We start from the raw sequence: 15,844 nt of genomic DNA, 5'->3' as shown, positions 1-15,844 counted from the left end.
CTTAGTAAATATTTTGTAGGCAATAGACAGTAAGCTGATCGGTTTATAATTTTTCAAGTCTTTGGCGTCCCCTTTCTTATGGGGCCGCCAGGTTATGTTGGCGTCCTTCCAAGATTCCGGTACGCTTGAGGTCATGAGCCATTGTGTATACATGGTGGCCAGTTTTTCTAGAACAATCTGCCCACCATCCTTCAACAAAAGTGCTGTTACCTGATCCTCCCCAGCTGCCTTCCCCCTTTGCATAGCTTCCAAGGCTTTCTTTACTTCTTCCGGCGCTACTTGTGGGATGTCAAATTCCTCTAGACTATTCTCTCTTCCATTATCGTCGTGGATGCCACTGGTACTCTATAAATCTCTATAGAACTCCTCAGCCATTTGAAATATCTCATCCATACTATTAATGACATCGCCGGCTTTGTCTCTAAACGCATACATCTGATTCTTGCCTATTCCTAGTAACTTTTTCACTGCTTTTAGGCTACCTCGGCTCCTGAGAGCATGTTCAATTCTATACATATTATACTTCCTTATGTAGCTGCCTTACGCTTGTTGATTAACTTCGAAAGTTCTGTCAGTTTTATTCTAGCTGTAGGGTTAGAGGATTTCATACATTGGCTTTCTTAATCAGGTCTGTCGTCTCCTGCGATAGCTTACTGGTATACTGTCTAACGAAGTTACCACCGACTTCTATCACACACTCCTTAATGATGCCCATAACATTTTCGGTCATTGCTTCAACACTAAGGTACTCTTTCAGAGTTAAAGCCGAATATCTGTTCTGTAGCTTGATCCGGAATTCCTCTATTTTCCCTTTTACCGCTAACTCTGTGATCGGCTTCTTATGTACCAGTTTCTTCCGTTCCCTCCTAAAGTGTAGGCTAATTCGAGTTCTTACCATCCTGTGGTCCCTGCAGCGCACCTTGTCGAGCACGTCCCCAATTAGTATGATGCCAGGGTTAGCGCAGAGTAAGAAGTCTGCTTCATCTTTAGTCTCGCCATTCGGGTTCCTCCACGTCCACGTTCAGCTATTCCACTTTCGGAAGAAGGTATTCATTATCCGCATATTATTACGTTCGGCAAACTCTACTAATAACTCTCCCCTGCTATTCCTAGAGCCTCATATTCCCCCACTGACTTGTCTCCAGCATGCTTCTTGCCTACCCTTGCATTGAAGTCGCCCCTCAGTATAGTGTATATTGTTTTGACTTTACCCATCGCCGATTCCACGTCTTCATAGAAGCTTTCGACTTCCTGGTCATCATGACTAGATGTAGGGGCGTGGACCTGTACAACCTTCATTTTGTACCTCTTATTAAGTTTCACAACAAGACCTGCCACCCTCTCGTTAATGCTATTGAATTCCTGTATGGTACCAGTTGTATCCTTATTAATCAGGAATCTGACTTCTAGTCCTTGTCTCTCCGCTAAACTACGGTAGCAGAGGACGTGCCCGCTTTTTAGCACTGTATATGCTTGTTTTGTTCTCCTAAGCTCACTGAGCCCTATTATATCCAATTTACTGCCCGCTAATTCCTCAAATAGCACTGCTAGACTTGCCTCACTAGGTAACGATCTAGCATTCAACGTTGCCACGTTCAGATTCCAAAGGCGGCCTGTCGGGACCCAGAGATCTTTAGCACCCTTTGCTGCGTCAGAGTTCTGACCGCCGCGTAGTCAGTTTCTTCGCAGCTGCTAGGGACTGAGAGCCGGGGTTTGATTGTTGTGTTCATATAGGAGGTTGTGGCCAAGTAGTGCACCAGGGTGGCTAACCCTGTTCTAGTGAGGGAGTGATTTACCGGTTCTGGTCACCGGGATCAGGTCACATTCCAGGCCTGTTTATGCAATTTTGTCAACACGCTGTTTTTTTTAATTCGGGTAGAAAATTGCGCAGCACCGGGATTCTAACCACGGTTCTCTTGCACGCGAGGCGGACGCTCTACCTCTACGTCTCCGCTGCACGTCGCCGCCTTATCTCGGGGCCCGAAAATCAGGCAGCTGACGCACTGTCGCGGATCGGCGATGTGCCGGCCGCCTCTGTGGATTTCGTAGCTCTAGCCTCCGCCCCAGAGAACGACCCCGAACAGTGCCAATTGCGGCAATAAGGCTCATCGCTCCATCTTGCGGAGGTGCTGCTTCCCTATACAACAGCATTGTTCACCTACGACACATCGCAGGCAGCCTCTCGCCCGTTTGTGCCCCATCTGTTTCAGCAGCCAATATTTCATTCACTGCACGGGCTAAGCCATCCCGGCATCAGAGCGACACAGAACCTTATCACAGACCACTTCGCCTGGCCAGAGACCAACAAAGGTGGGCTGAGCTGGGCGAGAACTGTCAAACCTGCCAAGCATTGAAAGTGACTCGGCACACGCGTTCTACGCTGCAGCCGTTTCGACTATGAGAGCACGTGCATTTAGACTTGGTGGGGTCTCTTCCGCACTCCAAAGGTTCCGCACTGCGACGCCTCTAAAACACATCACTGCCAGTGACGCAAGCATTTGTTGTTACGTGGGTGTCGGGGTACGTTGGCCCTTTGCAAATAACTATTGACAGAGGCCGACAATTCCAAAGCTCGCATTTTTCTTTGGTATGCGCCTACATAACACCACGTCTTCCCACACATAGGGCAACGGCGCGGGGAGCATCTTCACCGACAACTGAAGGCGTCACTGACCGCCACTCTCGACAGACAGCGCTGGGTGGAAAGGCTACCCCTAGTATTACGGGCGTTGCGAACAACATTAAAGATGACCCCGGAGTCAGCGCAGAGGTGTTCTATGGGTAAGCAATCCACGTTCCAGGCCACTTTTTCGGCACCCGGCAATGCAGTGGCCACGCAGCACTTCAATTCTGGCTCCAATTCTACAATTCTGGCTCGACGAACTGCGACCTACCCACCCACGTATCGCCCGCGGGCAGCCTGGGTTTAGTTTCCTGACAATGGACACAACCACGCACGCTTTTCTGCTACGCAACTCTATCAAGCCACGATTGAGTCCTTCCTTGATGGCCCTTTACGTGTGTCTCCGCATTCGAAAAATACGTAGAAGAATGAAACCAGGCCTTTCTTGAACAATAACTGTTCATGCCTGCGGCATTCACACCTTAAGACTACGGCTTTTCGCGGAGGGGGGGGGGGGGGTAGGCTTGTAGCGACCGTCCATCGCTTCATTATCGCTGCTATGGGGATCATTTCCCCTTGCTTCTAAATCCAGTTTGCCTCGCCATGGAGGTCATTGCCTTCTAACCCCATGGGAGCGGCTGCCAGGCTGTGGTGCCACCACTGCCAGACGGCAAAGCTGCTTTTACTTCTGAGTGAAATCAGCCCACTCTGTTCTCAAACTGTCTAAACGTGCATTCCTTGCTTCCGGTAAACTGAGCTCGGAATACAGGTAAGCTTTTTTTGCTGCCTTTATTTTGGACTAATTTACGAAGGAAGGCCCACAATTTCTCAGTTTTGTGAACATAGATGATTGTAAGGACATAAACTTTACGCCCCTGTCAGTATTCCTTATTTTATTCTGTTCAGCTGCCCTGCAGCATAACATATACTGATGTGGGAACTACTAAAGGCGTTTTGGCATCCTTTGCTCAAGAAATCTCTCGATGGAAATTGAACACATCGGTCTATGATTTTATCATGCACAGATATTCAGGAGGGGGGCAAACCCAAGTAGAGCTGATTTGTGTTATAAGGAGCCTGTTTTAGCATGAAACTTATTGTAGGCCGCTACCATGATCGCCTCCGTAGGTGGGTTCGCATTGAAAGCATGCAGCTGTGAAAGATTTAAATGCATTCTGACTTCTCGCACCCCGCTCGTGGCTTATGTTCTTGCATAAATTATTTCGCTTATTATCTACGCCTCTCAAGTCATTTGTGTCCTTTGGAGCAGCGCTTGTTTCCAGAACCTTAGAAAAACGAAACAGTATCTGCAGTTACGCTAGTTGGTAGGGTGAACGAACACATTCGTTAAAATCCTCGTCGTAACCGGAAAAATCGGCACAGGGGGAGTGGTCACACTGGCCATCTGGTGCGATACCATCTGGAGATTTAGGACTTACCTGCGAGTGTGAGTATGACCCAGTGCAATTTTGGAGAGTCTGAGGCAGAGTGAGGCATAAGTAAAAAAATATTTTGGTGAGGGATTTCTGGCAATTCTTCAATGATATGAGCCTTATAAATAAAAGCCTTCGCTAAAATCGTTCCGAAGCCGGAAACGATAATATTTGTCCATACTCCGGACGAATATATCGAGAGAAAAGGGAGCAGAGCGAACTTCACGAACTACGCAACCGCCGCATTATCGGCAGCACTACACTCGCGCCTACACTGAACTACCATATTTCTTCACTCACACCGGTGCGGGTGTTGTATACGCACTTCACGCCCCTTGACCTTCCTGTGACGATAGCGACGAAGTGAGTCCTTAGTTGAACGCTAGCACTGTTGCGTATGCATTTTCGCTTTGTTTGTCCTCAAAATCTTACAAAATGCCGCTCACTCGTTGCGGCAAGAGACAAAGATACTTCCGAGGACTTTCCTGGTGGGCGCGCCGTGCGACTGGCTTACATCCAGGAAACATGGGAGCCAGTCAAGCGACACAGACAGTGAGGCCACCGAGTTGTGCACAGACCGCTGCAACTCCTCGGAAGATGACTTCAAGGTTATCATGAGCCCAACCGCAAAAAAACAATGCTGCAGGTTTCATCGCCTGCAAAAGTTTCAACCGAGAATGATATATCACAGCGCTGGCCGCACAATGATATCTTCTTTAGAATAAAAAGAAGAACGGCGCAACACAGGACGAGCGAGTAAAGAGCCCAGGACTCGTAGACCCTATGACCAATTTGCGGCTACTGAACAGGCAGCTTCTTTCTTTGTTACTCGAGCGCATCTCACCGAATGAAATCATATACGTGAGAATAAACTCACGGAAGAATGTCCTTACGGTCGGCGTTTTACATCGCAGCATAATACAAAGCCTTCGGAATGTAACTGAAATCAACAAATTAAACAGCGATCAATGATCCCTACAGGCAGTGACAGCACTGTTGGCATCAGTTATGACGTCGACGTTTCGATTCTGACCGACGACTTGCCAGTATTATTAAGGCCAACAACTGAAGGCAGTGTCACCACGCATCTCACCAGACTCGGCAACACACACTGCAAGAAACTTGTGTTTGAGGGAGACTGCCTTCCCTCTCACGTCAATGTTGGCCGTGTCCGCCATCCAGTTCGACCTTGCACACCGAATCCCCTGCAATGCCGCAAGTGCTTCAAGATTGGCCACGTAAAGAGTGTATGTGCGAACATTGCTTTGTGCCCCTGGCGTGCTGAATCCGATTCAGAAGCCGCCTCCCGCGCAACGGTTCCGAAGTGCCCTAATTGCCGTGGTTCCGACTAAACCTCTTCGAATGGCCACTTTCAGGTCCGGAAGGAATTTGCGGTTGAAGAGCACATGCTTCGGGACCATTAGACACATATTGAGGCTGCCAGTACACTAAGGCAGCGACTGTATCGCCACCGAACAGCGCAACGGAACGCCGCAACAAGCCACACACCGTCTTCCACCAAGGCGGTTGCTGCATCAACGCGGAGCACCGCCATAAATGATACCGCGAGAACGACGAAATTTGCATGGCTCGATCATCCGGCAGAGTGGCTCGCACTTCCACGCGCACAACCTGCCACGAGGACACCTCGAATGCCGCCGCAATAGGCACCCTCACAGACCGCTGATGCAACGACGCCTGATGGTCGCCAGGCTATAATAATGTTGCGGTCACTGATGAATGCTGTGCGTGCTCTACTAAGCAACATGAAAACGCTCTCGGCACAGAGCACGCTGCAGATGCTGGATACCCTGGGTCCAGTGCTTGCGGCTTTGGGGTAAAGCACTGGCCCGCCAGATGCCATCGTTTCGGGAGGAGCTTCAGAATGCATCCGTCTTGCAATGGAACGCCAGAGAACTTAAGTCACGTATGTGAGACTTTCGACAGTTTGTATTCGTGAATCCGTTTCCCATTGTCATTTGTGAGCCAAACCTGTCATCTCCCATCAGGCTGTCCGGGCATGAGTGCATTATGTCCTCCACTGAGGGGAACTGCAGCAAGATTATTGTTTTCATACGCTTGGCTTGACATATGTTTGTCACACACTGTGACCTGAGAATGAAAACCAGTAGGTGTTCTTGACAGTGAAGGACAGGAAAGCCACTTTCCAAATTCTTGGAGCTTGCTTATCACCATCCAGTCGTTTATACTGCGATAGCTTACGGGACGTTTTCACAACGACTACATAGCCGTTGGTGATCACTGGAGATTTCCCTGCCCACCACTATCTCTGGGGAAGGTCCAAGATTAACTCGAGAGGCAAGAGATTGGTGTGCTTTGCCTCTGAACAAAAACTTTGTCAAATGACGGAAGCCCCACATATCTGCGAGAAACAGCGTATAGTGGCTGCCTCGACCTTACCTTTGTTTCACGCTCCTCTATAAAAGGGTTAAATCGTTCTCGGACTAGGAAACGCGACGAAGCGAACCCATCCCAACTTATCTCACGATTGAAGTGCTGACTAGCTCCAAGTTCGCCGGAGTCGTCCTGTGCCTTGACTACCCAAAATTAGGATCGATCGTGGAACACTACTGTGACACGCCATACCGTCCAGCCTAGGGGACGCAAGAAATGTTGCCCTACAGGTTGCCACACATTCGATATCGAGAAGCTCGGTAAGCACCGAACTCGACATTGAGTTAGACAACCTTCGGGCAATTTGATGCCGTGCGGAACGAAGATATAGGTGCACAAAGTCCATTCATGATTTGTGATTGGTCAGATGCACACAGAAGAAAACACAACGGCGTATGAATATGCTGGCTTCACAACGATGGATGTCTTTCTGCGAGTCTCTGGATCCCCAAAAGCCTTTGTCTCTTATATGGTGAATTGCCCCTGGCTTCCATGCAACCCCTGCAGAGCGCCACCCATTTGAATCTTTCTGTAGGAGGTTTGTCAGTGAAGTAAGTTCCACTACAACGCAGACTTCCGACCACTCGCCATTCTCACGTGATCTCCGTATGAAGTGCCCGTTTTCTCTGGACGAGCTAGAGGCTGTGCTTGCGTTATGTACTCGTTCCTCAAGGCCCGGGCCAGATGGAATTACCTACCGCGCTCTGTGTATCCTTGGTGAACGAGCTCGAAAGGCACTCCTGCTCGTGCACAACGATCGTGGCAGACAGGTACTGTTCCCTTGGAGTGGAAGTCGAGTCGCCGGATTCCGCGCTTCAAGCCTGCAAGTCGCCTTTGGACCTTGCGTCATACCGTCCGATTGAGCTAGCTAGTGTGTAAGAAAAGCAGTGGAACGGATGGCTCTAAAGAGTCGGGAATGGAGCCCAGAGCACTATGAACTTTATGAAGACACGTTGTCAGGATTCAGGCGCGGCCGTTCATCTATAGACAATGTTGTCGACTTTTTAATGCACGTCGAATACCAGAAAAGGCATGTAAACGCTTGTCTGCTGCCTTGTGTGTAGACGTTAAAGGTGCTTACGATAATGTTACCCATGAAACCATCTTAAAAGCGTTAGAACAATAGGACTTGGTGACAAGATATATGTATGGGTTCGCAGCAACCTACAGATGCGATCAGTCTACGTGCTCACCGTGCATGGCCTGACAACCCAATATTACAGTAGTCGCGCAGTCCCTCAAAGTGGAGCACTAAGCCCAACACATTTTAATCTTGCCCTTATTGTATTTCTCGAGGACCTGGGAAAGATCATTCGACTCTTTATCTACGCTGACGACGTCTGTATCTAGATGTCGGCGATAACACGGCTTCAGCTTCTCGCTCGGATTCACAAGCCTTCGCAAGCAAGGATGGAGGTGACGTGGGAAAAGTACACAGTGGGGTATTTATCAGGAAGCCAATGTCTGCATACGGCATATAAATCAAAGGAAACGTGATATCGTACAGCAGAAGTGACAGGTTCTGGGGGGTTGTGGTTGACAGAGCCCTGTCCTGGACTCCTCACGGGCACCACATAAAAAAGCGACTTATCGCTATTTGTCTTCTGTGCATGTTCCTGCAGAAAGGAACTGGGGGGTGTCCATACAATCCCGGTTACAGCTGCACGGGGTGTTGTTTGTTGGGTTCCTCCGGTAGAGCGTACCTGTTATATCCAACACCTACAAACCCGTTTTGCGTACAAGTCAGAGCATTCAAGCCCATTCTCTGAGGATATGTCTTGGATTACCACGCAGTGCCTCAATGGCTGAAACTATTGCCGTTGTTCAAGATTATTCAATCAGGACGCACATCGCCGCCGAGGCAATGCGTGTACATGTCAGCCACATTGTCCTGACCCCTTGCCATCACCTGGATGCACTGACCTCGGAATGACCCCGCACATCCTTTAGCACAACTGTCTGTGGATATCGTGCTTCACTGACATCGGGATACACGCGTGCGACCAGGCTGTTTTCTCGTTCATGGTGTTTCTGCCATGCTGAATTACACCTCATAATTCCAGGACTTTAAAAAAATCAGATGCACCACCATCTGCACTAAAACAATTGACGCTAATCCTGTTGAACGAGACATACACTAGCCAGGTGCACACATATTCTGACAGATCGACTACATCGGCCAGTTCTGGCGTGGCTGTGTTTATACTGACGAGAGTCGTAACACTGCGATTCCAGATGTCACATGTCACGACGTCCACGGCTGCAGAACTCACGGCTCTGCGCTGAGCGGTTCAATTTATTGACACGGAGAGTCCTGGTGCAAGGGACATGTTATCCGACTCGAGACCGGCGTTACACGGCATGCAGGCTGTTCTCCAACGGGGAGCTCACGAACAGCTAACATACGAAATTGTGAAACTTCACCACAATGTCTAAGAGGAAGGATACGAAATTAATTTCCCGCGGCTACCTGGCCATCGTGGAATCAGTGGAAATTATCAAGCAGACAAAGCTTCCGGACAGTCACATCAAGAACACATCGCAATCCTCCTTCCAGGACAGACTATGCAAGGCAGCTTCATCACCTGGCGCGCGAGCTGTCTTTAGCAGAGTGGATCACCCGAAATATAAAGCGCACCAGGTTGCAAGAACTCCGCCCTTCGCTCTATCTCCGACCTCCACCCGCTGTTCACCGACGTGAGGCATCGCTTCTGTACCGGCTGTGGCTGGAAGCGTATTTCACGAAGGCCTACACTACTTTGATCGAATTGAGCTTCAGTGCTTCATGCGACGTATGCGGCATCGAAGAGAACATCGAACATTTATTGTGTCCTTGTCATCGATTTTAGTCGGAATGAAAAACAGTATCTATCGCATTGCGATGACTGGACGATCCGCCGTTGTCAGTGCAGGTGCTGCTTGAAGACCGTCGGCCCACAAAGCTGTGAAGGCAATTTTGTCTTTTTTGCGGGCGACTGGCCTATGTGTGCGCCTTTGACTCACTCAGGCCCTTCGTGTGCGTGCGCGAGCTCACCGAAGCTTTCCTCCTCCTCCCCTACCCCTATCTCCCCTTTGTATTCCCTCTCCCCCATCCCCCAGTGTAGGGTAGCCAACCAGGTGTATTTCTGTTTAACATCCCTGCCTTCTCTCTTTATTGCCTCCTCGGATGCGGCATTGTTGTGCGGCGTAATTAAGAGGAAATGTCCATATGCCCGACTGGAATGTCCATATATTTACTATCGCAATACACAATTCTCGATGGATGGACCAACAGCAATGTGATTATGAGGCACGCCGTAGCGAGGGACTGCAAAACAATTTTGGCCAATTAGGTTTGAAGTGATTGAGGTACTCAGCGAGTACCTCAATTTATGCACACCGGCGATTGCTGCCGCTTCCTGTGCATGGGTTTACTACGCCTTGTTGCACGCCTTATCACGGTGCTTAAATGCACCGCCGAAAGCAAGCGCCGACACCAGGAGGCGAAACTGCTTTAAAACTGGGTGCTTTGGTGTGCGAGCTTTCAATACGGTTCACAACGTGATAAACACATCTACATACCCCGCGAACTTGGAACTATTGTGTGTTTGCGGCACATGGCAATTTTTGCAGAGACATTCCACTTCTACAAACTTACGTGAAAGTGCCAGGAGTATGTCTCAACGCAGTTGAGAAAAATTCACAGTGTCTCTTACGTTATCTCTAAGACGACTTGAATGTGCTATGTCTCAATACGGCGATGGACATTCCTTAGACGCTTATCATCAGGCAACCCCACCATTCATCAGCGCCTATCCAGAAATCGGCGCACTACTGACGCTGACTCTATGACGGGTCAACAAACGACCCCTCTGCCTGAAGGTGACAACCTGAACTTGTAGATGAAGCTGACCAACGCCTACTAAATATCCGGGGTCAAAGTGTGACATAGCAGGTGCAGTTTCGCGGAACGATGCGTTATCATGGGCGGAATTTTTCCAGCTATTCAGCTATTGTGATTGGCCGCGATACCGTTTACTGATTCGCTTGTATAGTCTCGTAGGTAGGACGAAGGTATTAACAGCGCCGACCTCTGGTGTAGCAGGAGGCGCCGACGTGTCGTGATGTCTACTCAGACGTTTGATATGCTCCTACATGAAGTGGGCTTCCGTATCTGGAGCCATTGTTAATAATAATGCAAAATAAACCATTTATACTTCATTCCTACCACCGGACGTACTCACCAATGGGCTTGGTGGATTCCCGCCCCAAACGCCACATAGAGCCGCAAACAAAGGCCGAAGCCTAAGTGCCGATGCATTAAAGACGGACACATGACTTACACAATACCCTTAATTTGCGAGTTCTGCTTCGCTTAGTCATGGCTCGCAAATCGCTTAGTCACCTCCCTTAATTCTCTTAGTGTACTTCACTTTGTCATCCATCCTAATTCCAAAGGTCGAGGGTTTGACTCCGAACCATAGTGACGAGATAGGGTGTCTTAATTAACTCGATTTACTGCGCTTTGATTAACATCGCCTTCAGTACCACCAAACGTCGGGAGTTTGACTGCAGCCGAATATCGCAGGTTCGAGTGCCTTAATTCGAGTGCCAGGTTCGAGTGCCTTAATATGTTCTCTCTGCAAGCCTCTCAGACTGTACATTAGAAAATGGTTTGAGGGTACTAATTTTTCTTTGCCGAAGAGCGTAGTTTCGTTGTAGCCTTCAAATTCTTGAAATGGTCTGCGTTTGACTTGGTGGTCGCTAAATAAAATATATATAACTAAATAAATGACCAACTCTATGACGGTAAATGAACAGAAAGCACAGAATCGGTACAATCTATTCACCTTGTTGATGATGATCAATCGAACACAAATGTCCCGATAGGGTTCACAAACATTGCCACAGAAAATTGTTCAATCGCAGCTACTTTTCAACGATGCGCACCAACAAAGTTATCCTCAAAAATGCGACCAACATCTCCAACTATTCATCGAAGTGTCAAACATTTTCGACTCGCGGTCATATTTGCTATTGGCGAGAGCAGTCAAGAGGAAGTTGAGAGCTCCCTTGCGTGGAGTCGCTCGTGCTGGTTGTAAAGATTTCAAAAAGGCGAGTCGCTGTATACAACTAGTTTTCACGTACTAGTTGATTGGCGATAAGCTAGTGTCTAGCTATGTCTAAGACATTTTCGTTACCATGCCTATAGAAGTTGATAAATTTTACTGACTGCACTATTACGCGCGGTTAAATATTGCCATTGCAATTATTCTTCTAGCAACATCACTCGCCGCCTGAAATGACGACAGAGCTTGAACTTGTTTTCAGATTTGACAATTTTTGACAGAATTTTGATGACAGAAAACAACTTCGACTGGAGATATCATCAAAACTGGACTCAAGTGCCCCTTGCACTTCTTCTGTAAAAAATACAAATATTTCGCTTTGGTCAACTCGGCAACCTAGTTTTTAATTGATAGCACCAGTGAACACAGAGGAGCTTGTCTCGGGTTATCTGTTTTCTGAAACAACGCAAGAAACTGATGAGTGCGTGGAATTTGTATAATTGTGTTCGACTAATAGGAAGTCCAACTTTATGCTGACCACCGTGACTATCTTTTAACCATCAGCGCTTCGATACCGCATGTACAAATTATTACGCGCAATCCTCCTTGTCTTGCGGGGTTTTTACTTATACAAGAGCACGCCGTCGATTTCAGACTGTAGTTATAGCGAAGCTTCACTGATTCTGAACTTTTTTTTATTTTCAACACCAATTGTGAAAGCTGCCTTTCTCATTTCTTTACAACATTCTAAAACTCTTCACATTGTCGTACAGCCCTCTGCATGAATTGAACAAAGTAGTCAAGGCTCCAGCACCAGTTAACCGTACACAAGACTACCTTGCTTGCACTGAAAAGCTGATCAAAAAAACGGTAATGAAATATGGGAAGGCTTCTGCATGTTCCTTGACCTGACAACAGTTATGTTTAGAGCCTAAATAATGCGGTAAAAACAAACCAGGTGCCTGCTGTAATGAGTCAAAGCAAAGGCTCTCTGTTTAATAGGAGCTTACCATTTTCCACATGTGCACGGCTACTGCATTCCCCCATAGTATGGACGTCACTATGACTAGTAATGAGGCCAAGAAACCTTCATTTTTTATGCGTGACCTAACAAAAGGTGGGAACCAGGAAGTAAATGCATATTTGGGTAGTCCAGAATTTTTTACCGACTACTTATAATAAAAACAACAAATTGATGACTTCATTTTTTTAATAGAGGTGCTTCCTTAAAGTTTCTTATAAGAATTCTAAAAAATCTCTGAGCAATTATTAGTGCCATACGTCCATTCAAAACACCGTTCGTCAGGCTATAATGCTATGATCGCAGCATGTGTTGCAACTTATACGTCTCAGTGTAAAGTGCTAAAAATATAAAGCACGGAAAATGAGCTCACTCCCAGAGGTAACAAATAAGTTCAAAAGTTTATATTCGATCTCGTGAAAGATGTTGTGGCATGAATTAAATCCTGCAGTGCGGGTAAGAGGAAAAAAAGGAAGCCTGTCATGCCGTTCCTCAGCTGTCGGTAAGCTCGGCATCCCAGAACGCCGGCACATTGGACGCGAAATGGGCTGTCCTTCGTTGAGTTTCTTCCACTGTGGTCCGCAATGCCTTTGGCAGCGTGCATCGAATGTTTACGCAAAGTCCAACCTTCGATCCCAGATTAGAGGTGGTAGGACCTTTTTTCGCGCCACCCACCTTTTCAATTCCTTTCTATAATACCTCTCTGGCGAATTATTGGACTAGCCGAGGTTGGTATGTTGCCATCACGATCCATGACACATGCGGCTAGCAGAGAACTGACCAGATAAATGGGAAAATTGTCGTCGACCCGAAAAAATAAAGTAGCGAAAAAAACAATATCATGCACGTTTCGAACCACCTTGGGCATATGCTGTTTTTTCAGCACCTGAAAGCACTGCTTTTACGCCGGCACACAAGTTAAAAAATGGGGAGCAATGTCCTGAGAATTTTACGTTGTATTTAGCTCTGCACCCTTCTCTACGAAATCAAGAAGTTGCCCTCTATCTTGTGATTTGCAAGAACTCTCTACTAAATGAATTACTGCAGACTGTACTTATCACTGCGGCTGGTTCAAATATTGCATTCATGTGATTTCTGATGCGACAGCGTCAAATGGCTTATTTTGCGAAAAATCCGGCGTTCACAGCAGCGAATCACCACCTAAATTCCGATTGGCTATGACGCCACGACACGAGCCCACCTCGACGGAGTTCCCATTCGCTACAACGTCACTACAGGAGCGCGCCTAGATGTAGGACAGCAAGCAAACGGGAGCACCTGCCGGCCACTAGGGCACCAGGTGTTGCTTGAAGGAAGAAGGCATCCCCGCTAGGCACATCCCCCTCTTTCTTGCAGAAGCCTGCGTCATCCGTGCGTTCCTCGTCCGCGCAAGCCCTCGCCTACGCTCTAACTGCGCCTCGGTAAGGCCAGATCAAAACGCGCTAAGCATCTCAACACGCTCGCTTGCCCGTGAGGAGTTCATAAGAGGAAGGACCCCTAAGCAGCGCTCCATCGGATATTAATGCTTTCCCATGCGCAACTCATAAGAAGGGCTTTGGTTACCTCGGAGTTTTCTTCAACACAATGGTAAAGCTCTATACCTGCGTCATGTCTGATTCAACTTTGCAGTTAAGTAGGGGATGAATTTTCCCACTAACTCATGCCCATTCCTATGCCCACTAAGTTGGACAGAATTATTTTCACGATGCTATTTAGTCCGCGTCTTTGTACGTTCTCTGTACCCCAGCGGACAGCGGCAGTGGCGCAATGATCGGCTTGAAACTTTTGTTGCTTAAATTATATATATGTCCACTCCGATATGTTTGGTACTTCCTGCCTTACCTGAACCAGATCATCATTACAAATGAGCGCATTATCGGGTGCCAGTCCTACGCTCATAACGGCCGCCCGCGCTCAAATGAACGGCTGGTATCTCATTCCTTCCTGGTATATACACCACGCATGTTTTATCTTCAAAATTGAAAGACGCGCAATAGTGAGTGGAAGAAATCACGACTAACGATGCCTCGGTTTCCTTTGCCTGCGCAGTACTTCTCGGAGGCACGGTGATAGAGCTCCTCACAGTCTGGGCAGCTGCAGTGGCCGGAGGCTTCCTGCTCAGCGTCACTTTCCTAGCCTGTTACTTTGCTAATGGAATACTGTTCCTCACACTTGTACTGGGCGTCCTTGGTGGTAAGTGTATTCACGACATGTCAAAATACTGCACGCCACATTTCGCAATGAATAAAGATTGGTTGGAGGGCACATGACAAAGCGCCTCAACTTACAACCGGCAGCTTACGGTCATCGCTAAAGAAAACAATATTCAATCGCGGCGTTTTACATGTAATATTCTATGGTGCTGAAGTTTTAGATATTTCAAAAAATTTGCGAGAAGCCACAAACCATGGTGTCTGTGATAGAACGTGAAACAATTGATATGATGTGCAGCTCGTGTAGCAATTATGCAAGTTGATATGAAGAAAACGAAATTGATTTGGCCACGCAGTGTATAACTTTGCGGTATACTGGAGTAACGAAATGGCTACCAACACATGGGAGGTGCCAAACGCATTACGCTGTGTGAGTCAATAGATGATGTCCACAAAATGAACTATTACGCGTATAGAGTGCCAGCTTTGCATACAGTCTGGTGTCAATGCACTTATAGGTGCAAAAATGACCGTTTACGAAGAAAGTATAGAAGCGATACTTAAACAGTATATGTACGATTTTCCGATTGCATGGCAACGTGTCCCTACTCGAAACCAAGCACAAGTAGATGCATATCTGCTTGATTTGCTGCAGTTTGATGAAGCCCTCCGAATTTTGTGTCACAACATGGGCATCTAGATTTTAATTGAACAAATGCCACTACGCATGCTACTTATTGAGAATTCAGGGCACCTAATGGGTAAGCCTGCGAAACTGTGAAGTGGATTATGACAGACGCCGTAGTGGAGGCTATTGGATAAATTGCCTTTTGCCCCTTCAATATTCAGCCTCCGCTAAAGGGAACCAAACCTGTGACTTAGAGCTGAGCAGCAGAGAGTTATAGCTACAATCCCAGAAGAGGGTTGTAGTGCCGAAAAAGACAACACATAGCAAGCGAGACGGGACAGGCGCAACTTGCAACTGTTTTTTCACCGCGTATGCGAATGAATATAAGGACAAATCAAGATAGGTAACAAGAACCACACATGTACGCGAGGTTTTTTTTTTACAAAATAAAAGCGGATAAAAGATAGGTGAGGCACGCACGTATCTCACGCCCGTGTATCTAAAGAAACAGTTTCAGTCTTAT

General features: G+C 47.4%; 1 protein-coding gene across 1 annotated transcript in view; it reads left to right on the top strand.

The window, feature by feature from the left end:
* The window catches only part of LOC142571158 (uncharacterized), an 86,381-nt gene that overhangs the window by 35,113 nt on the left and 35,424 nt on the right, over positions 1 to 15,844 (top strand). The window contains exon 2 of the mRNA XM_075679436.1: positions 14,590 to 14,733. Coding sequence (XP_075535551.1) covers positions 14,590 to 14,733 — 144 coding nt within the window. The remainder of the gene's footprint in view (positions 1 to 14,589; positions 14,734 to 15,844) is intronic.

Source organism: Dermacentor variabilis, chromosome 2 (genome assembly GCF_050947875.1).
Source record: "Dermacentor variabilis isolate Ectoservices chromosome 2, ASM5094787v1, whole genome shotgun sequence".
Taxonomy (NCBI): Eukaryota; Metazoa; Arthropoda; class Arachnida; order Ixodida; family Ixodidae; genus Dermacentor; species Dermacentor variabilis.
Note: the sequence above shows the minus strand (reverse complement) of the source record. Positions and strands in the feature narration are given on the sequence as shown.